Here is a 23,336-nt window from a genome sequence, read left to right as displayed (position 1 = left end):
AGCGGGTCTCTAGAAATCTTTAAAAAAGAGCGAGAAAGATTTTGAGTGCATGGGCCATCCGTTTTACACTCCATCTTTATTATAAAAGCTTAGGATCCCAGTACATCAACAGTCAAAAAGCATGATTATTGCCAATAATTTATTGGCGGTGCCATGCAGAAAAGTTATACAAGGTTGTAACTCTGGTCCATGTTTCCCCTGTATACATCATACAAATCATCAACCATGTCAAGCTTTGCGCTCGGTTAATTGTTATGGCTTAAAAAATAAATACCACGATTCATTATATTCTCTCCCGCTCACGAAAATGGTCTGTCTGCCCCAGCTTTTATATAATCTTCTTCAAAACCCTAAAAGCCAAAACTGAATAACAAACCCAACAGACACAAAGATCGGGCAGAATTTCTTCACCCAAAAAAAAAAAAAAAAAAAACTCTTTTTTTAAATTTCAATGCCCATTTTGGGATTTTCAAACGCTTTCTGAACCTTAAGTTTTCGAGGGAAATAAGGTTTCTCCCACTACTACTGTCTACTTGGGTTTTATCTTCTTCACCAGTAAGTATTCTTTGTTGCTAAAGTTCATTTCTTTTTTGTTTTTTTGAACTAATAATAAGCAGTTTTAATGAGTTTAAGCTAAGTTGTCAGTTCATTTTTGGTGATTTCAGCTTTTGGGTGTGTGTTTGGTTGTTGAGAAAATGAAGGAAAATAATAGTGGTTGTTAAAGGTATAGACTTTTGAATTCAATTGGGTATTTGGGTCCCAAATACAACTACTTGGGTTAGTTAAGTTGTTAAATTTTCAATTTTGAATTTGTGGGTATGGAGAGAATTGAATGCACAAGATTCAAGACTCTGTTTTGGTTTTTGTTTTCCCCAAATTTCTCAGTAACTAAAGAGACCTTTGTGATTTGGCTCATATTTTACAAGAATTATAGGTGCCCATTATATTGCAGAATAAGAAAATGTGATTTATTCCCATAAAAAAAGAAAAAGAAAAAAGAAAATGTGATTTACAGTTCTTTCTGAATATGCTCATTATAGTTTTGTTCTTTATTGTTTTCTTTGTATTTGCAGTTTTGCAAGTCTGGTATGGAATCTCATAAGTGATTAGGCTGCAAATAGGCTTTTTGGTATATTATGGAGGACGTAAGGGATATGGATGCTAGTGTGGCTCTGTGCCGTGATGGGTTGGGGCAGCCTGTTGATAACTCTCAAGTAAGTGAGATCCTTGAGATAATGGACTCATATTTTCAAGATATCAATGATCGGTTGACTATTTCGAGGATGGTGAGTGACTCTGTCATAAAGGGTACGGTTGATGCAGTTGAACAAGAAGCAGAGGAGAAAATTGCCCAGAAAGAGTTGGAGGTGGAAAAATTGAAGCATATGCTACATCTTAACCATGTGGGTGCAGATGAAAATGAATCTTTGGGATCTGCTTTGACACACCATGAGTCCAAAGTCACAAGTCACCATAGGATGTATTCTAACTGTCCAGATGCTTTTGTAGAGCACGATAGAATGAAAGAATCTTTGGGGAGCCTCAAAAATGTGGCTAAAGAGCAGTTCAAGAAGCTCAAGAAGGCAATTGATGTCGTAAGAGGTAGTAGTTCTATTAGGAAGATTAATTCTGGTTCTGAGCTGGTGGGATTGGGTGGTATTCTTCGGGAGAAGGCATCCGAAAGATGGATTGATGTGGATGAAATGCTTGAAAGTCTAAATGCTACTTTTGACACAGTTCATGAACGAGTGGAAGATATGTTTGGGTTGTCTAGGGAATCACTCTGTTCATGGCAAGAAGAGCAAGAGTTTAAAGCAGAAATTGAAGGTATGGTAATTAAGAATTGCATTCGGAGTCTTCAAGAAGGGTTTGAAGAAAGACTTTGGGATCAAAATGTGCAATTTGGTGGTAATGAATATGTGAATTGGCTTGAAAAGATTAATGATATCTCAAGTTTACGGCAGGAATTGGATGCCATTTCAAAATCACTGTTTATTCATGAAAGTCGGCCACTAACTTCTCTGGGGTCCTTAGAGATTAGTGGGGAGTGGAGTAATGATAAAAAGGCTGATCATTTCCGCAGCAAAAGCTTAAACAATAGTGTTTCATCGTCCCCTTTGATTTGGGAAGGAAATGGCAAGCATGAAGATTCAAATAGTAATATCCCAGAAAATTCAGATCCTGCCAAACTAAAGCAAATGTCAAAAGATGAATTGATCACTGAGATGACCAACATGAGGAGAAATCATGAGTCTAAAGTGCAAGAGATAACTGAAAAAAATTTTAGACTGATGCGGGAAATATTGTGTATGAAGGAAAGGGGATCTGCTTCACCGTTGAAGAAGGATAATGAGCTTGACATATTAAAGAGAAAAATTCCCCATTTCATTTCAAAGTTGGATGGAATTCTTGTGGAAAATAAGATGCTATGTGCATTTAGTGAAAATGCTGAAAATCTTGGCAGTTTGAAGGACAGACTGGAATCCCTTCTTTCAGAAAATCACCAGCTTAGAGACTTGCTTGCAGATAAGAAAAAGGAAGTCACATGCCTTTTAGCACAAGTTTCTGATGCTGCAGATAAACTGTCTCAGCGCCAACTAATGGAGGCAAAGTTATTGTGTGCTATAGAAGATGCACAAATTAAAGCTTTAATTTGTGAAGATGTTTATAAATGTGTTCTCAGGGAGTTAATTGGCCAAATTAAATGTGTCACCGAGGAGTCAGATTTGAAGTGTAACATCGTGCAAGAAATTTATGAAATTATATTAAATGAAGCTGCTTATCTTGCTAAACCTAGAAGCAACTCCAATATTGAAGATTCTGATATAGAGTCCATTATCATGCAAGGGCTGTGTGGGATTATATTTGAAGAAGCCCTGAAAGATGCTGAAGAGAAAGTCAGTAACTTGAACATGAAATATACTGATGAAAAAAAAATTCGAGTTACTCTGGAAATGGAGGCACTAGAAAAAGAGGAAGTCTTAAGATTGGAGCTTGTGGATAAGAAAAAACTAAAGCAAGGGATACGCTCACTGGAAGAATCGATTGAAGAAAAGGAGAAGTTAGTGCAGGAAACAACAGTTGCATTGGCAAATGAGAAAGTGCAATCTGAGTTAGCTTGTCAAGAGCTTGATAATTTACGGAATCAAAAGATTAAGGCATTAGAGCAAATTGAAACATATAAGGCGGAGATATGTGAGTTAAATCAGAAGCTTGAACTAAGAATGAGAGAGTTGACGGAAGTTGATGAAGAGAGAAGAATGATTCATGCTTTTGCCCAAGAGAAGCAGAATGCGTTGTCATTGGTCAACAATAAAGAGAGGGAGCATCAGAAGCAAATGGAATTATTAGTTGCTCTCGCACAGGGATTGTCAAATGCGGTTGCTGGGTTTGAACGTAGAGTAACAGAAAATATATCAAATATAAGTTTGAGGTAATATTTGTTAACTTTTTAAACTTGATTTAATATATATATATATATATATATATATTAGAAACTCTGAGCTAATAGTGACTATTGTGTGTGTTATTTTGAGCTCTAGCAAGATTATTGTGACTTTTTTTGATAGATAACAAAAAATTTTATTAAGAAAAAAAATAGCCAACCCTAATTTTTTTTTTCTTAATAAAAAAAAAAAAAAATTATTGTGATTGAGGATGGCTGGTTAAATTTATAAGATATCTGTGTCTTATAACATAAAAACCCACATATTAAAGAGAAAAATAAGATGGAATTCTTGTGGAAAATAAGATGCTATGTGCATTTAGTGAAAATGATGAAAATCTTGGCGTTTGAAGGACAGACTGGAATCCCTTCTTTCAGAAAATCGCCAGCTTAGAGACTTGCTTGCAGATAAGAAAAAGGAAGTCACATGCCTTTTAGCACAACTTTCTGATGCTGCAGATAAAATGTCTCAACGCCAACTATTTCAGGTAAAGTTGTTGTGTGCTGTAGAAGATGCCCAAATTAAAGCTTTAATTGGTGAAGATGTTTATAAATGTGTTCTCAAGGAGTTAATTGGCCAAATTAAATGCGTCGCTGATGAGTCAGATTTGAATTGTAATATAATGAGAGTAATTTAGTGTTTATTGTTATATCTTTTCTTTTTACTTTTTTTTTTCTCATCTTATTTTATTCAGCATTAAAATAAGATGAGATCTTCCATATCATTAAATTATTTATATTTTCTTATCTTTTATTTAAAAAAAATTAAAAATATAATATTTTACACTTTCTCCAACCTTTCTCTTTTCCTTTACATTTTCATCTCCCCAAACCCTCTACTTTAATATCACTCTCTCTTTTCTTTTTATCTTCTTTTATTTTGTTTCTTCTTATTGTTATTCTCCTAGTATAAATTTGTCATTCACTCTTCCATTCTATGCATAATTTTCCCTCATAAAAGAAGTTATTTCTCTCTCAATTTTTTGGTGGATTTTAAAATTTTTCCTGCATATCTGTTTTAGGTCGATAAATTTTTGTGTTCTTTAGAACTTTATTTTAGGTTGGTGCGATTTAATTTTGTGTTTTATGTTTTTTTTTTTTGGTTCACTTTGATTGTTGAATATCATATTGCATTATAAAGAAATAAAGGTAGTATATAAAAATTATTATTATTATATTATATATCATGCTTTTGATAATTTGGTGTTTATTGTTATATCTTTTATTTTTACTTTTTTTTCTTCTCATATTATTTTATTCAACATTTAAATTTAGCAATATCCTCCATATCATTAAATTATTTATATTTCCTCTCATTTTTTATATTAAAAAATTAAACATATAATATTTCACTTAAATTCAATAAATAAAATTCTTCTTATAAAGTGGAGTAATGCTAGGGAAACACTAATTCTCACACCCAATACATTAAAGGAAAAATGGCATACAAAGCAAATATCAATTTACAAACACTTAATTAAAAAACAATAATAAGGATATCAAACCAAATATAACATAAAGAAACAAATAATGCATATTTAATGCCACATAATCATCATCAAATTTTTAAAAACGATAGGTTGCCGAGAGAGAGAGAGAGAGAGAGAGAGAGATGGTGATGAAAAAAAATTACAAAGTAATAAAAAGTAGATAAAGAAAAAAAAAATCAAACATCATTAGTAGACTTTAATTGGAAAACAAAGAGGTTCTATGGAGAAGTAAAAAATAAAATAGAGATGTCCATATGGAGAATATTAAAAACTTTACAGTGTAGTAAAATAAAATGTTACATTCACTTAAAAAATTAAAAATTAAATTAATAATCAACAATTAAATACAATCATAGTACTAAATTTAAACTTAAAACTAACCAAACTTTAAGCATAGAAACAATATTTCCAATCATAACTAAAAAAGTGATATGCTCCAATAATAATTGAAATTGCATAAGAAATAAAGTTAGAAAATTTTAAAATCCTTTTAAAATTGCATAAGAATAATATATATATATATATATATATATATATATATATTTTCATACACTGTTGCTTTTTGAAAATCTAATGAACGATGCTACCTCTCATTTAACGTCTCTGTTATACAAATCATCAGTTAGTAAATATACAATAGTAAGAAGCATTACAAATGAGATTATTAAAAAAAGATAAAATTAATTAGTGTGGTGGGGCCTTTTGTGATTTTGGGCTAGACTATCTCCTGTTGTACTGTGGCCCAAATATTCTGGATAGGAGAGTTGGGATCGGTTCAATTGTAACCCACCTTGAACCAGCTTGTACGCAAACTATGCTCCTGTACGGCACCGAGCTCCCAAAGTCCATACTTCCCTTGGGCCCAGATCCGTCTGGGCCCCGGGCCCAAGTCCATACCGGCCCTGGATGCAGGCCCGGTGCCGAGCTTCCAAAGCCCGTACTGTCCTTGGGCCCGGACCCTTCTTGAAACTGCCTTAAGGTAAAAACAGGTTTTGAGCACAATGTTCCCGGAGTTTTTCCGGTTACTCCTTCCCGGAAGAGCGCTTGAGTCATGACCGGGAAGGACACGATATGAACGGGGACGCGAGGTGCCGAACATAATCGGCGCAAGTGGAAACAAGTCCCAAGATCATAAATGCTGCACCGCCCTTCCACCTAAACGGCCACTTTAACCAGATAATACTGGACCCTTAGTAGCACTAACGGTGATTGTAATCATGATCTCCCCACTAACCTTGACTATAAATAGAAGAAAGTTGGGAGAAGAGGGGGTTCAGAAAAATGGAGAGAAAATAGTCAAGGAGAGAGCCTTTCAACTGAATACTGCTTTGAGTCTCTCTGCCGAGAACCACCCGTTGTAGGAAATCCTTAAACCCACTACAAATAAATTGTGAGCCCAAGGGACCTAAGGCCCAGAGTTCCTGTACTTGGTTCTTACAATTGGCGCCCACCGTGGGGCCATCCTACGAAGCTGTGGTTCGAGTGAGACTCAAGCAAGAAGATGTCTGAGGAGCGTTCAAGAGGGCACGTTCCGAGCAATTCCGCAGGATCTTCCCGGGGATCGACGTGGAGGGAGAGAAGGCAGAAGCGGCTGGAGGATAGGGAGCATTCAAGAGGAGAGGAAGGGTCCGGACTGGGAGAAGGATCGGACCAAACGCACCGGACGATTTCAAACGTCTCAGCACATCGGCAACCTGATGATAGAGACCGGGAGCTGGAGCGGTTGCGCAGATTGGTAATGGACTTGGAGCTGGAGGCAAGGGGTCGGCGCCAGGAAAGGTACCACAACCCCCAACATAGGAGGAACCGTGGCGAGGAAGGTTCCAGCCGACCTGTCACGCAACAACGCCGAGACCGATCCCATTCTCAAGAGTCACGTCGTCACCCCCGGGATATTCGTCGTAGACGGGACCGTTCCCGGTCACATGGGTATGATAACCAAGGGTCAGAGTCGCCAGAGGAGCAGCAGCACCACAACGCCGCAATGGATGCCATGAGCAGGGCCTTGCGGATGGCGGCCCGGTCTCCATTCTCGGATGAGATTGAACGGGCACCCATGCCGAGCAGATTCGCGCGCCCACCATTCAATTCCTATGAGGGGAGGACAGACCCCGTGGAGCATGTCAGTCATTACATCCACATGATGTCGTTGCATGCGCACAACGACGCATTGATGTGTAAAGTATTCCCTTCCAGTCTCGGCTCTACCGCACTGAGGTGGTTCAATGGGTTGCGGAAAGGTTCTATACACAGCTTCGCCGAACTGATTCAGGAGTTCGGCAGCAGGTTCGTAACATGCAGCCGAGTGCAACAACCGGTCGACGCGTTGCTTTCCATGAAAATGAGGGTCGGGGAAACCCTTCGGAGTTATGCCAGCCGATACTGGGAACTCTACAATGAGATTGGTGGGGGAAACGAGAAGATTGCGGCTAGCACCTTCAGGATGGGGCTCCCCGAGGATTCTGAACTACGGGAGTCGTTGACAAGAAGACCCCCGGAGAACATGAGGCAACTGATGAGACGCATAGAGGAGTACAAACGCTTGGAGGATGACCGGCTGCAAAGCAGGGGGAAAGCTCCTTTTTCGGGGAGATCTCGGCAAAACATCTTGCCGCCAAAGCCGAAAAGGGACTTCAGAATGCAGGAACCAGAGGTGCAGTTCGAAGGGGTTAATGTGTTATTTAAAGAGCCCGTGCACAAGATACTGGAACGGATAAGGAACGAGCCATTCTTCAGATGGCCGAACAAAATGGGGGGCGATCCATCTCGGAGGAACCAAAGCCTGTACTGCACTTATCACAGAGACAAGGGGCACACCACCGAGCAGTGTAGGGTATTGAGAGATCATCTCGGGCAGTTAGTGAAGGCAGGGCACCTGAAAGAGTTCGTAGCAGATTCCGCTGACCGGGATACCGAGCAGGGCGTCCCACAGAGAAGGAATCCCCCCCCACCACCCCGGGGAGTGATCAACGTCATTCATGCCGCACCGAGAGGGACAGCAGCGGCGAAGATGGTGATGACAATGGCTTGCGCGGGGGGAGAATCATCCAAGAAACAAAAGAGAGTTGGACGACCGGACATCTCGTTCGGAGAAGATGATTTCGAAGGAACCATCCAACCTCACGACGACGCTTTGGTGGTCACAGCCCGGATAGGCGGATTCTTGGTGAAGAGGGTGATGATTGATCAGGGTAGCGGGGCTGACGTCATGTACCCGGATCTCTTCGAAGGGCTCGGGTTAAAAACCCAGGATTTGGCGACGTATAACACGCCATTGGTCTCGTTTGACGGGAGAATTGTGATTCCCGAGGGGCAAATCTCACTCCCAGTGGACATGGAGGGCAAGGAAGTTGTAGTTACGTTCATAGTAGTCCGATCGTTCGCACCCTACACCGCGATCCTGGGGAGGCCGTGGATTCACGCCATGGGGGCTGTTCCGTCCACCCTTCACGTAAAAGTAAAATTTCCTACTGAGTACGGGGTTGCAGAGGTAAGGGGGAGTCAGAAGGTGGCGAAGCAATGCCTCGTAGCCGCGGTCCAGTGGGAAAAGGAACAGCTCGGCCAAGCTGAGCACGCCGAGAAGGAGACAGCATAGCAATTACAGATACCCCAGGAAAAGGGGGCGGACGTTGCCGAGGAGGTGCTGAAGGTAAGAATTCTCCCAGATGGTGACAAATTCTTCCAGATAGGTACAAGCATGGGTGACAGGGAAAGGGTAGAGGTGTTGTTGTTCCTGTTGCAGAGCATAGATGTCTTCGCATGGAACCCGTATGAAGTTCCCGGCGTAGACCCCGAGTTCATTGTTCACAAACTCAATGTGGACCCATCATTTCCTCCGAAAAAGCAGAAGCCGAGAAGAGCATCAAAGGAGCACGTCGATGCAGTAAACCTGGAGGTCCAGCGACTGAAAGAAGCCGGGGTCATAAAAGAAATATTCTTCCCAAGATGGCTAGCAAACACTGTCGTAGTAAAGAAGAAGAGCGGTAAATGGAGAGTCTGTGTGGACTTCACCGATTTAAACAGAGCATGTCCCAAGGATCCGTTCCCGATGCCCAAGATTGATCAGTTGGTGGATGCCACGTACGGGCACCCGAGAATGAGTTTCCTGGACGCCTTTCAAGGGTATCACCAGATTGCCTTAGCACCCGAGGACCGAGAGAAGACAGCATTTATATCCCCGAACGCGAACTATCACTATGAGGTCATGCCGTTTGGATTGAAGAATGCCGGGGCCACTTACCAACGTATGATGACAAGGATGTTCCGGGACAAAATTGGCTGCACGGTTGAGGTTTATATCGACGACATGGTAGTAAAGAGCAGAAAAGAGTCGCAGCATATTGAAGACCTTCGGGGAATATTCGAGATACTACGACGACACGGGCTGCGCCTCAATGCCGAAAAGTGCACTTTCGGCGTGGGGGCTGGCAAGTTCCTAGGCTATCTGATCTCCACTCGGGGAATAGAGGCTAACCCCGATCAAATAGAGGCAATCAATCGCCTAAAACCCCCGAGCAACCCTAAGGAGGTGCAGGTGCTCACCGGGATGTTGGCCGCCCTGAACCGGTTCATCTCCAAATTTGCCGATCGCTGCCGGCCATTCTATCAACTTTTGAAGAAGTGGAAGGGGTTTCAGTGGGACGAGAGCTGCGATGAAGCTTTTCGAGAACTAAAGGAGTATTTGGCAAAGGCGCCGAGGTTGACGGCCCCAGAGCCCGGGGAGGATCTGTTTATGTACCTTGCAGTAACCAATCATGCCGTAAGCGCTGTATTACTAAGGGACCGGGGAGTGCAAATACCGGTGTATTACGTAAGCAAAACTTTGGTCGATGCCGAGACAAGGTACCTGCCGCTTGAAAAGTTGGTTTTGGCCTTGGTACACGCCACGAGGAAGTTGCCACACTACTTCCAGGCACACACAGTGTTCGTCCTCACCGAGTATCCATTACAGTCACTGTTGAAGAGGTCCGATTTCACAGGACGGATTGCTAAATGGGGAACTCGGTTGGGATCGTTCGACATAAGATACCGACCTAGAAGCTCGGTGAAAGGGCAGATTCTCGCTGATTTCATCGCGGAATTTACACCTAAGAACGAAGGCCAGGTAATCTGTAGTGCGGAGATTCGCCCATGGAGGTTATTTGTGGACGGCGCAGCAAACGCTATGGGGGCCGGGGCCGGTATTGTCATAATCACCCCTGAGGGTATGCGACTGGAACATTCCTTCAGATTGGGGTTCAAAGCCTCGAACAACGAAGCCGAATATGAGGCCTTGTTGGCCGGACTGAGGGCAGTATTGCATCTGGGCGCCAGGGACGTGGAAGTCTACTCGGACTCTCGGCTGGTTGTATATCAGATCACTGGTGACTTCGAGGCTCGGGATCCCCGGATGAAAGCTTATCTGAGTACGGCAAAGCAGATTATCGGTCGGTTTGGAACGGTAAAAATATCCCAGGTAGCCCGGTCGCAAAACAAGCATGCTGACTCTCTTGCCACTTTAGCCTCATCGGCTACCGAGGACACACCAAGGCTTATCACGATTGAACTGGTAAGGGAACCGAGCATCTGTGTGAAGACTGCCCTCGACCAAGCTGGAGTAGGGGTTGCGCAAGTGGCGGTGCCCGGATCATGCTGGATGAATCCAATCATAGACTTTCTTTCCGAAGATAAAGTTCCAGAGGATGAGGCCGAGGCCAATAAGATTCGACGAATGGCTCCCAGGTATTGGTTGTCTTCGGACCGAAAGTTGTACAGAAGGTCCTTCGCTGGCCCTTACCTCTTGTGCCTGCATCCTGAAAAAATCCAGGAACTTCTAACCGAGCTGCATGAAGGAGTATGCGGCGGGCATGCCGGGGGACGATCTTTAGCACACAGAGCAATGACGCAGGGGTTTTGGTGGCCACAGATGCAGAAGGACGCCGCCGAATATGTTCGAAGTTGCGAACAATGTCAAAGGCACGCCCCAATGATCCATCAGCCTGCCGGACATCTAAACCCTGTCAGCAGTCCGTGGCCATTTGCACAATGGGGGCTCGACATCCTCGGGCCATTCCCCCGAGCAACGGGGAACCGCCGTTTTGTTCTGGTGGCCGTAGATTACTTCACAAAGTGGGCTGAAGCTGAAGCCTTAGCCAATATCCGGGATACCGACGTGAAAAAATTTGTGTGGAAAAACATAGTTACAAGGTTTGGGGTGCCGAATTCCCTAGTGACAGACAACGGGCTACAGTTCGACAGCAACGCTTTTCGGACATTTTGCAGCGAGCTCGGCATCAAGAACAAGTATTCGACCCCGGCATACCCCCAGAGCAACGGCCAAGCTGAAGCAGTGAACAAGACTATTTTGAACGGGCTCAAGAGAAGGTTGGATGGAGCGAAAGGAAGGTGGGCAGAAGAGCTACCCAGTGTTTTGTGGGCCTACCGAACGACCCCCAGGAGATCCACGGGGGAAACCTCATTTTCTCTGGCATACGGAGCAGAAGCGGTAATATCAACCGAGGTGAGCTTGTGCAGCGCGCGGGTTGCCGGGTTCGACCCCATGCAGAACGCCGACCTTATGATGGAGCAGTTGGATTGGCTAGAAGAATGCAGGGAGGCCGCGATCGTACGTCTTGCCGAGTATCAACAGAAGCTGGCGCAAAGGTACAACCGAAATGTGAGGACCAGGGAATTCAGCGCTGGGGAATTGGTGTTAAGAAGGGTAGTAGGGAACATGCGGGACGTGGCTGCAGGGAAGCTTGCTCAAAGTTGGGAGGGACCATACAGAGTCACAGCCATCGCAGGGGCAGGAGCTTACTACTTGGAGGACCTGGACGAGAGGCCGCTCCCCCGACCATGGAACGCCAACAACCTGAAGAAATTCTACGCGTAACCCTCGATGTAAGTCAAAACTTGTATTCTGTGAAGATTAAGAGTATGATGAACCTTTTTGTCATTGCTGTTTTTGAACCAGTAACGCGCATTAAGAGAATCGCCGAGCATGTGAAAACCGAACAAGATCCTAAGGACAGAAACCTGACACTCGGCTCGATCAATATCGCCGAGCAGGTGAAAACCTTACAAACAAAATACTAAGGACAGAAACCTGACACTCGGCTCGATCAATATCGCCGAGCAGGTGAAAACCTTACAAACAAAATACTAAGGACAGAAACCTGACACTCGGCTCGATCAATATCGCCGAGCAGGTGAAAACCTTACGAACAAAATCCTAAGGACAGAAACCTGACACTCGGCTCGATCAATATCGCCGAGCAGGTGAAAACCTTACAAACAAAATCCTAAGGACAGAAACCTGACACTCGGCTCGATCAATATCGCCGAGCAGGTGAAAACCTTACGAACAAAATCCTAAGGACAGAAACCTGACACTCGGCTCGATCAATATCGCCGAGCAGGTGAAAACCTTACAAACAAAATCCTAAGGACAGAAACCTGACACTCGGCTCGATCAATATCGCCGAGCAGGTGAAAACCTTACGAACAAGATCCTAAGAACAGAAACCTGACTCTCGGCTATATCAATATCGCCGAGCATGTGAAAATCTGACGAATAAATCTTAAGGGCATACACCTGACCCTCGGCCCAGTCAAAATCACCGAGCATGTGTGAAACTTGCGAATTAAATATACGAAACTAGTTCCCGGTTAAAATCGAATACTCGGACAAACGAAGACCTTGAAAACAAATGCTCGGATAACGAAAACTCCATTCTCGGTCAAACCAAAACCTAATAAAAACCTATGCCTTTTTACAAAAATTAAGTCCAAATAGCGCTCTCAAAACTACAGGCTCTCCGGGGTAACATTCTGTCAAACGGCCATAGCACGGGTATAATTCAAGCAAAGCGCAAACGGAAGTAATTTCACTCAACAAATTGAAACAGGAAAAGGGAACGGACTACCAATTAAACAAGTAAAAACAAATTGTTCAATCACCACATCCCGGTGACATGGGCAAAATAAAACCAATAAAATAGTGCAACGGTTCGGTCACCACATCCCGGTGACATAGGCAAATAAAAAATGAAATAAAAAGGAAATAAAGTCAACTAAGGGGTTGAGTCGGCGGGGGCACTTCCTGCTGGACGGTCAGGGTGAGAGGCTGGGCCTCGTCAAGAAGTTCCTGCACGGTAGGTATGCTCGTCGCCTCCAGTTCCTCGGGCTCAGCATGGGAGTCGATTTGTTCAACCAACTCCCTCATACTAGCCGTCTCCTCCTCGTCAAGAGCGGCCGGGGCATCTTGGCCGGCAGGTTCAGGGTTCGGGAATGGGACTTGGCTGGGGTCCCTCAGCGGTGAATCCTCAGGAACTCCCAGTGCCTGAAGAGCAGCAAACCATCCGGCCTCAAAACCCATACGCCGAGCCCCAGTAACCACCGGCTCTGCAGAGTTCTCGGCATCTGCGAAACCTACATCGTACCACTTCTGCTCCGCGGCCGCCAAGCCGGCCCTGAGATCGGCTATCTCATCAGCATGAGAAGTGTTGAGGCTGAGGGCTTCGGCCAGCTTAAGTTCTGTCTCATTTTGCTGGGCCAGGAGTTCGGCACACCTTTTTTCAGCCGATGCTCGGAACTTCTCCGCGGCTGCAGCCTTCTTCTCGGCAGAATCAGCAATCTTCGCCTTTTCCTTAGCAGTTTTCATTGCTGCCTCCCGCGCCTCCTTCTCACGCTCATTCTCCTCATCAAGCTCCCGAGCCCGGGCAGCCACGATATGAGCCAGTTGAGCGGCCTAGCAAGCACGGGGGTTAACAAGGAAATCCGGGGAAATCTATATATATATATACGAAAGTGAAGAGATAAAAGAATTACCGCAATGGCGTGCCACTCTAACCGGCGCCCCACAGACTCCTCGGACCCATCCTCGAAAGCATGCACGTCCTCGGGGAGTTGAAGAGCTCCAGCCAAAGTATGGGCGATACGTCCGCCCTCGCCCTTATCCCACATCCGGATGGAGGCGGTTGAGGGCAATGGCTTGCCGTCCAAAAGGAACTTAGGCTCCCAAGCTGGAGCCACTTGGGAGGAAGACGCGCCCCCCGTGCCAGCCTCGGTTGGCGGCTCGCGGATAACGATCCCGCCGGTTGGACGGGGAGGAGTCTGAACTACGGCGTCCCCCGGACCCGTGGAATGTTGCTCGGTAACTTTCTGTTTCTTCCGGGCACGTCCGGACTGCGAGGGGGGAGGAGGTTGAGAAACTGGACCCCGACCCTGAGTAGGCGGGGGCTGGTTGGTCGGCCGGGCACCAGGCACGAACCTGTCTAGGGTCATTGCTCTCCTTGCCACCATTCTTACTCCGGGCTGGATCGCTTCAGCTAGCAGGTTAGCCGCGTCTGTCACTTGCTGATGGTTCTCGGCAGGTCGATCCTCGGGATGGGGCTGCTCTTGGGCTTGGTCCCCTTGTTGTAAGGCTTCGTGAGCTCTCTCTCTAAGGCGCCGGGATACCTGTTCCGCGGAGTCGTCTCGTAGGGGGGCTAGTTCATCCGCGGTAGTGAACCGCCGACCAAATTCCCTCGCTTCCCCGGTTGTAAGCTTCGGCGGCAAGAAGTTCACGTACCGGACGTCTATGTACGATAGCAGGGGGCTGTCTACTATCAACGCCTGCTTGAAAGGCTGCCAGGTAGAGTAGACCGGTTCCACGCCGAGGATCAGGTGGGAGGCCCGGAGTTGCCCGTCCCAATGCACAAAGATCTCGGAACGAAGGACGAAGTTTAGGTCCCTGACGTGGACTGCCCTGAGATCCTGAGCAAAAACTTTGCCGTCTGCGAAAGAACAGATGACGCGTTAGCCTTTAACAAACAAATTTTTTTTTTTTTACTCAAACAACTATAAGAAGGGGAGGGTACGAACCCACTTCACGGCGTGTGAGAGGGCAAGGGATCTCCCCGGCAAACCAATTGCCGCGCACCCTGACGAACTCCCCGGCGGAGTTCCTGTTCGAATCGGGTAGGCAAGATATCAGCCGTACCCGAGCATCCCTCGTCTTTAAATAATAATTTGTGGACTTGCTCCCACAGAGGCTGTACATTTGGTTAATATCATGTTGGTCTAATTGTAAGTTAAAGGTTCGGTTCAATTGGCTAACACAACTAACTACCCGGTAAAAATTGGGGGGAAGCTGGTCGGGGCACAACCCATAGTAGATGAGTGTGTTTATCAGGAGGGGATCTACCGGGAACCTAACCCCACCTTCTAAGATGGACATCAAAGGAAAGAAGGCTGTACCCTGCCCTCGGTGGAATTCCATATCACTCTCGTGACAGTAGGCCACGTCCACGTCACTGGGAATGCTAAATTTACTCCTAAAGGTGGCCAACGCAGCCGGGGTATCTAGGAGGTAAGAATAACCCATCTATAAAGCCTAAAACTATAAGAATAAACTCAAAAAAGCAAAGCTGAAGGAAAAGGAAGGGGAAGGAAGACTTACTGTGGGTTCTAAGGAGGAAAAGAGCGCTGAGCGAGCAAGCACACAGAACTATGGTCGGCAGAGAGTAAACGCTAAAGATCAGAGGCGAAGGAAAAATAGAATGATGTGTGGAGAAGGACTATTTATAGAGCCAAAAGAAACGGGGGGAGAGGAAACGCTTTATCAAGCAATAAATGGGCACAGCCTACGAGCGACCCAACGAATGCCAAGCGTAACTGACGTGCGCGCCGCTTCGGTTTGCGAACCGTCAGGCAATAATGATGACTGAGCCTGGCGCCGCGAAACGGCGCGTCTTTTGAGATGAATGTTAATTAGAAGTGACAGCCAGAAGCCCAAGGCTAGAAGACTCCTGGGATCAAAAGGCCCTAAACAGCACCTTGATTCTCCTCGGCAACCGAGTATGAATCAAGGGGGGGCTATTGTACGGCACCGAGCTCCCAAAGTCCATACTTCCCTTGGGCCCAGATCCGTCTGGGCCCCGGGCCCAAGTCCATACCGGCCCTGGATGCAGGCCCGGTGCCGAGCTTCCAAAGCCCGTACTGTCCTTGGGCCCGGACCCTTCTTGAAACTGCCTTAAGGTAAAAACAGGTTTTGAGCACAATGTTCCCGGAGTTTTTCCGGTTACTCCTTCCCGGAAGAGCGCTTGAGTCATGACCGGGAAGGACACGATATGAACGGGGACGCGAGGTGCAGAACATAATCGGCGCAAGTGGAAACAAGTCCCAAGATCATAAATGCTGCACCGCCCTTCCACCTAAACGGCCACTTTAACCAGATAATACTGGACCCTTAGTAGCACTAACGGTGATTGTAATCATGATCTCCCCACTAACCTTGACTATAAATAGAAGAAAGTTGGGAGAAGAGGGGGTTCAGAAAAATGGAGAGAAAATAGTCAAGGAGAGAGCCTTTCAACTGAATACTGCTTTGAGTCTCTCTGCCGAGAACCACCCGTTGTAGGAAATCCTTAAACCCACTACAAATAAATTGTGAGCCCAAGGGACCTAAGGCCCAGAGTTCCTGTACTTGGTTCTTACAGCTCCGTTTGTCGAAACTTTAATCACGTGCCCACGGCAGACACAGCTTCTATAGAAGAGTCACATCAAACAAATATGATAAAACAATTATGAAATAAATAAGTTACTGTTAGGGCAAGATAAGCGAGAAAGCCTTAGTCAAAATAGGAAAGGAAAGCAGATTCTGAGTGAGTTTACAAAGATGAAATGAGAAATTATAACAATAAATGAGAAAATCGAAGAATGAAAGATCAGTTTGTCACGTTTGATTGTGCTACGGGGGTAGGGCCAAGGAGGAAAACCATTTCTTCAATGTGGGTAACTTCACAAGATGATCCTGTCATGAAAATTACCCACTCTGAGGGAATAGGCCTGAATGCCTTGTGCCCAAATGAGTCATTTTTCCCTAGCAGAGGGTAGGCTTTTAGAGGGAGAGAAGGGATTAGCCTATTGGTGCATATCTGCCATTCTACACTCTTTGTTTTTTCTCTTCCTGATTCTCTCTTTCTTCTCTGTTTTTGTTATTTCTAATTCTTTTCCTACCCCTTTTCTTTTCTCAGTGCTTACTTATCTAGCAATGTTGTGATTCTCTCCTAGTGGTTACTATTGCCGTGATGATGATCCTATTATGCATGGCAAGGGTCCTTATATTGCTTGCCGTGACTAGCTTTTATCATTTTAGCCTTTAACTACATTTGTCTGGTTTGGGTGTCCTTGTCGACCACCACCGGTTTGTCAGCTGCCCAGTCACCACCATTTACCTGTGCTGGCTGTACCACTCCCCATTACTAGACAAAGAAGGCTATTTTGTTTGCTCGTACCGTGGCATTCTAATCCGCCATGGTGTGGGTGTTCTCTCTTCCTATCCCTCATGACATGCACCTAGTGGTTCTAACTCATCCTCCTTCTTTTATGTGGTATGTCATCCCAGCTGGACATTTCCCCCAAAAGAGCTTGAGCGGGAACCCCAGAATAGGCTTTCCTTTCTCCCCACCGCCATACCATACCCTCTCTTACCTTTGACCCATGACCCACCACTCCTGTATTGGCTGGGTACAGATTGGTAGTGCTTGGGTCTTGCGCGTGCTCCACTTCTGTGTACGTCTAAAGCTTGTCTGCTGCCCATGCATTTGCCATGGTCTGAAGGCTCGTCTGTGCATTCTACTGCTCATCCTTGACCCCTTATGGCGTGAACTACTTTCTGATTTCTCATTTCTTACAGCTTGCTCCTTTCGACTGGGCCTTGCTTGATTGTGGGCTTTTCCTTCTTGAGCCCATTCTTTACTCTTTCCGTAATCCTGCTGCCGTTTTCTGCCATACCACTTTCTGTTTCTGCCGTGGTGCTATTTGACCCGTGACTGTTGGGCCTTTTTGGGCCTGTTGCTTATGACTCAATATGGTCATTGGTTTTATACCTATGCTACTTTGGGTTTTTACTTGACCCATTTCATTGCTTATGAGCTCTCTTGTCCCATTTCTTTCTTCTTGAGCATCCTTGGCCCACTCGCTTTCCTTGGGTATCTTTGGCCCATTTTCTAATTCTGCATACCCATGGGTTTTTACTAACTCCTTTGGGCTTCTCTGACCCAATTACCTTATTCCTCATCCTTGTGGCTTATGGGCTTCCCATCAGCCCTTTACTTTCTTACTTCATTACTTCGGCCGGCTATGATCCATTCTTACTTTGCTACATCACATAATGCCCATGGGTTTTCTTCTTCTCTTTTTGGGCTCCTTTAGACCCATTTGCTTTCCTCAAGGCCCATTTATGTACTTTATGGGCCTATGAACCACTACTCCTGCCATCCAGGCTTAATGGTTCTCTTAACCATCCACTAACTCTTCTCTGCCCATATTGTTGAGCTTCTTTCTGCTATTGGGCCTCAAAAAGATCATCAACATTTAGCCCTTTGAGCATATGAAGCGTTCCTGCGGTTCATATGCAAATAAAAGACTTCCTGTCTTTTCTATCTTTCCTTCTTCTTTCCTTTCAAAGAGCTTATATGTTTTTCTTTTCTTGTCATGAACAGTGTTGTCTCTTCGAATTTCCCAGTTTAGTAGTTATTCTGAAACACTGCCTCCGCTTCATTAATTCCATCCCTTATCCGATGGCTGACCCATCGCCTCCTTTCGTGTCAAGTTTAATGACATTGGTACTTAAGGGAGATTCCCTTCACATTCCAAACACAAACACTTTCTCCTTTTCCCTTTCTTCACCATGTTCTCTCTCTCAAACACTATCATCCATTTACTCCGATCAACCGCTACACCATGACGCCGGTGAAAGGCCAAGGATCTTCCTACCGTAAGGGAAAAGAGGTTGTCTCCGATGATCCTACTGCGTGAGATGTAGGCGAAGAGGCCGCCTATTCTGAATCGGACCATTTCGATGAGGAGGAGGCACGACGCAATCCCGAGAGTGAGTGCGCTCCTCTCATAGACCCTTGGTATGATACCAATGCCCATTTCCAAAAAGTTCTCAGTGATTACATGTCGCTACCACCGGGTCGTGTGTGGCTTGCCTTTTGCTGTCGCAACACAAACACGTCTTGGGCTCCGTTGGCTTTTTCGATTCAGATCTTGTCATCCACTAAGGCACTTCACTCCCCATGCCCATTCTCTTCGAGTTTAGATTGAGCATTGCTTTGGGTTGGAAGGAATGGGTGGACAATGAGTTGGCCGACACGGGTTTTATGGAGGCGCTACAGCGGGCCGGTGTGTTGAAGGCCATTGTCTCGTCTCGCTGCTTGTCTAACTACAGAGATTTGTTCAACCTCCGCCATTTGGTTTGCTGGTGGTGCACCGCCACTCATACTTTCTTTCTTTCCTGCGGTGAGATCACCGTGACCCTCGAGGACGTGGCCAACCAGTTGCTTTTGCCCATTCTTGGGGATGTTGACCCTGGTGCCTTAGAGCTTTCTTTAGTGGAAGAGGCCGTGGAGACCGAGTTGAGGAAGGGGATGAGTGGCAATGCAAAGTTATCACATTGGGTTAGTTCTTTCTCTAAGGCCTCTGTCTCTGCTTGCGTGCGGCCTTTGTCATGTTTTGGCTTTGTAAGTTCATTTTTGGCTCTCATCCTCACTATGTTGAGAAGCCTTTGTATTTTCGGTTAGCCATTAAGATATCTGTTGGGGTGAGTTTGCCGTTGGCACCCATGTTCTTGGGACATCTATATGTTCAGTTGGATATCTTGTGGAGCGATGAGGATCAGTCAGGTTCCTACCATATTGTTACTTCTTCCGTCCATAGTACTATTTTGCAGCATTTGTTGTATGAGCGTTGTGTTAGGCATTTGGTGAAGTGTAGGCCTGTTCGTTTTGCCAAGGAGAGATACCGGTCATGTCCAAGAGTTATTACTAATTTCTGCGGTAGGTTTGAGTCTGATTTTCCGTTAGCTTTTCGTTGGGTTGGTTTGAAACCGATTAGGCATCTTGCTATTGAGTTTTTTGATAAAGGAGTTGGGTTTTCTTGGAGAGCATATAGGAACTTAGGCATAGGTTATACATGTGCTGATTTTTTGATGGGTCCATTTGTTGATACTGCTGGGACTACTACCCCGTTGATCGGCTTTGAGGAGAGGGGCATCACTTAATTGGCAGCCACCAACATTAGGTGATTGCCTTATCTAGTTGATGAGAGTGTTAGATTCGTGCACTATCCTACCAACAGGGTGAGGAGACAATTTGGGTTGGATCAGGATATTCCTGATGACCTTTCTTCCCTTGTGGAGTCCTCTACTTTTGTTTAGCCATTCCTGTGGCACACTTCCTTTGAGTTTTAGAGTAAGCGTTTTACTACAGTCACTATTCCAGGTTCACAGAGAGAGGGTACTTGTACTGCTTCCATGCACGGATACTAATAGGTTGTGGTGACCTCATTTGAGAAGGAATTGTTGGGCAGCCGTGAGTTTTCTCTTATTCCTCCTGATGGACTTGGTGCGGTTATTTCTGCCAACCCTCGGCTGCTTCTGCCCTCTAAGTCTGTGTTGGCATACGCTAGGAAGCAGAGTCGGTCTGCCATATTTGAATGGGTTGAGGAGGAGAGATGGTGGTTTTGGCATGTCGGTGACTATCCCTTGAGTTGGGAGAAGAGAGTAAAGGTGACAAACGTTTCTGTGCCCGTTAAGAATAGTAAAGGTGATGATTCTTCTGAGTCTTGTTTAAACACTGTAACTTTTGAAAGTGACCTTTCTCTTGTAGGTAACATAGTTTTAGAGGGCTCTCATCCCCCTTCTGCTTGTACCCGTTCTAGTAGGCGCCCTATTACCGGTAAGTCTAAGCCTACTGCTCTGCAGCCATCTACTGATACTTCTCCTTCTAGTAGGACCTGAGGCAGCAAGAGAAAGTCATCTCCCTCTCCTATGTAGACCACTACTGAGAGGAGAGTATGTTATCTCTAATTTTGCTTTGTCTTCTCTATATTTTTTATAGGGCTTTTCTGTGGCTAACCCTATGTATTTGCTGACTTATCTCTTTATCCTTGTCTTCTATTTTTTATTTTTCAGTCTAAGCACAAGGAGGATGCATCTGCCACCCATCCTATATTACTTGATGAGCTCGAGTTTGAGGTATGTCTCCTTCCTTTCCTTCTTCTTTTCTTCTTTTTTGCATATATTTCCCTTGCCATATGCCATTGGTTGTCCTATCTCCCTTTCTGCCATCCTTTTTTTTTTTGCATCATTAACCTTATGTATTCCTTTCTTCCTCTTTTTTTTTTTTTTTTTTGTTTCCCAGGCTGAGCCCGAGCTTATGTCCATACATCACCCCACAGCTGAGGAGATTTCTGCCTCCATGGGCACACCCATGGAAGGTTTCTTTGATAGGGCTAGCGTGGTGTTTGAGGCCACGACTTCTGCCACTCTTGTTGCTGCACAGGGAGTTCCTGCTGAGGCTTTTATCCCTTCCACTGAGCCGGTACCCATAGATGAAGGTACTCATACTAAGAGGGATAGTGAGACTGCTCCCATTCCTGTTGAGACACTTACTCCCCAAGAGGGGGCCATTCCTCATGTTGCTGCTCAGACCGAGATTGCCTCTCTTGTCACACCTCTCGTTATCTCTACCAGTGATCCTTTCGCGGCTCTATCTCAGGCCGTGAAGGATGGCTCTTCTTTGGTGGTTACCCCTTCTTCCTTCCCTAGCTCTGCTACATGTGGGCCTGATGCAGACTTGTCCTTTGAGGGATCTGAGGATATTCTTGAGGATTCTGATGACGAATCCACCATGAAGAAAAGGATTTCTGATTCTAATGACGAGGAAAGTGCTGACCACGAGGCCGAGTTCATGGGTATGTATCTCCCTCATTTTGTTAAACTCCCCATTTTTTTTTCTTTACATCATTGCCCTCCTCTTTATATGTATATATATATATATATATATATCTGTATAACCCTTTGATGTGGTCTCCCTTTACTTTGCATGTTTATTCCTTCTGATTACAGAGACTTCTGATTTTGATGACGAGGAGAGTGCTGACTATGAGGCCGAGTTTATGGGTATGTATCTCCCCCATTTCGTTAAACTCCCCGTTTTTTTTTTCTTTACATCATTTCCCTTCTCTTTATATATATATATATATATATATATGTATGTATAACCCTCTGATGCAGTCTCCCTTTACTTTGCATGTCTATTCCTTCTGATTACAGAGATTTTTGAGGAACCAGGAGTTTCAGCAAACACAGCGATGCCTACAGCCACTTCTCTTACCACACTTACAGTGCCTGTTTTTGCCATTCCCACAGCACTAGTTTCTGCAATACTCTCTGGACCTACTTCTACCATTCCCATAGCCCCCATTCTTATAGGTCCCGGTAAGTTTTCCTCTTTTCCTTCTCTTCCTCATTCTTTCATTATAAATTCACTCTACTTACTTCATGGTCTCTTATACCACGCTTCACGTCTCTTACCAGGTCCAATTCCCACTGCCCCTCCTCAGTTTGAGGTGGGCAGCAATTCTGCCATAGTTCTGGATTCTATGAGTGAAGCCGCAATCTTCTTTACTCGTTTTTATCAGCCTGAGGTTAATGACCTCGATCCTACGGACTTCTGGGGTTCTGGGCCTCCCTATATTGACTTCCATGGCTTTAGAGTTCCTGAGGATTGTGCTTCTCATTTGGAGGCGGTCTATAGCAGCCGCGGTGACTTTATGCAAGGATTCTGCCTTGGCCGTTCTGCTAGAGAACACTTTTTGAAGCTGTTGGGGAGCGTGATGAATGACATCGAACATAACTTTGTTGACACTGTTTCCACCGAGAGGATCCTACAGTGGAGGGCTGCGATACAAGAGCTTGTTAGTGTGGGCTTTGTTGTGGAGTTCATTTTGGACCATCTTTGTGAGATTGCCCGAGCCTTCTTCATGAAGAAGGTTCAGCTTGCTGTTGATGCTATTGATACACGCATCGAGGCTCTGAGGAAGGAGGTGGCAGACTTGGAGGGTCGTCGTGAGTGCCTTCTTTCTAGTATTGGTGGATCCAGCCGTTTTGTAGATCAGCCTCTTATTTCTGGGCTTCATTGATGACGATGTAATTTCCCCTTTATTTTTATTATTTTTTTTTATCCTCCTCTCTAGTACACTTTATGTTTCCTATAGCACTTATTTGGCAAGTCTGATATGACTGCCATAGTTTGGGTTTGTAACTATGATGCTACACTCTATTACTGCTTTTGGCTATTGCTATGACATAGTATGTTTTTATAATACTTCATGCTTTTTCATTACATACTAATAAAAGCATATTACAATAATGTTTTGTGACATAGTCACTTGAAGGAAAAGGAAACATAAAACTCACTTAAACAAAAGGGGCAGCTACATAACTTTTTCTTTTAAGCGCAATAACACTTCAGCCACTTGCCATTGATGGGATCCATAAGATCTTTGCCATTCATTTAGGCCAAACGATAATACCCACTTGCATATGCTTCTATTATCACCAAGGGACCCTCCTACTTTGGTGAAAACTT

The 23,336-nt window shown here is 45.0% G+C and overlaps 1 protein-coding gene across 1 annotated transcript; it reads left to right on the top strand.

Annotated features, from left to right (window-relative positions):
• The first annotated feature begins 50 nt into the window (after positions 1 to 50).
• Positions 51 to 23,054, top strand: LOC126726683 (WPP domain-associated protein-like). Its single transcript, XM_050432007.1, has 8 exons — positions 51 to 555; positions 1,074 to 3,433; positions 3,804 to 3,933; positions 20,876 to 20,938; positions 21,105 to 21,657; positions 21,812 to 21,865; positions 22,019 to 22,183; positions 22,283 to 23,054. The coding sequence occupies exons 2-8, from the start codon at positions 1,137 to 1,139 to the stop codon at positions 22,885 to 22,887; spliced, it is 3,867 nt and encodes a 1,288-aa protein (XP_050287964.1). The 5' UTR covers positions 51 to 555; positions 1,074 to 1,136; the 3' UTR covers positions 22,888 to 23,054.
• The last annotated feature ends 282 nt before the right edge of the window (positions 23,055 to 23,336 follow it).

The sequence above is a fragment of the Quercus robur genome, chromosome 5 (genome assembly GCF_932294415.1).
Source record: "Quercus robur chromosome 5, dhQueRobu3.1, whole genome shotgun sequence".
In the NCBI taxonomy this organism is placed as follows: domain Eukaryota; kingdom Viridiplantae; phylum Streptophyta; class Magnoliopsida; order Fagales; family Fagaceae; genus Quercus; species Quercus robur.
This window is presented reverse-complemented; position numbering and strand designations above follow the sequence as displayed.

Bases quoted from the DNA above. Each gene is read 5' to 3' on its own strand.
- LOC126726683 (XM_050432007.1), top strand. From the start codon at position 1,137: ATGGAGGACGTAAGGGATATGGATGCTAGTGTGGCTCTGTGCCGTGAT. The intron at 3,434-3,803 runs GTAATATTTGTT...TTTGAAGGACAG, and splicing joins ATATCAAATATAAGTTTGAG to ACTGGAATCCCTTCTTTCAG. The intron at 3,934-20,875 runs GTAAAGTTGTTG...TTTATTTTTCAG, and splicing joins CTCAACGCCAACTATTTCAG to TCTAAGCACAAGGAGGATGC.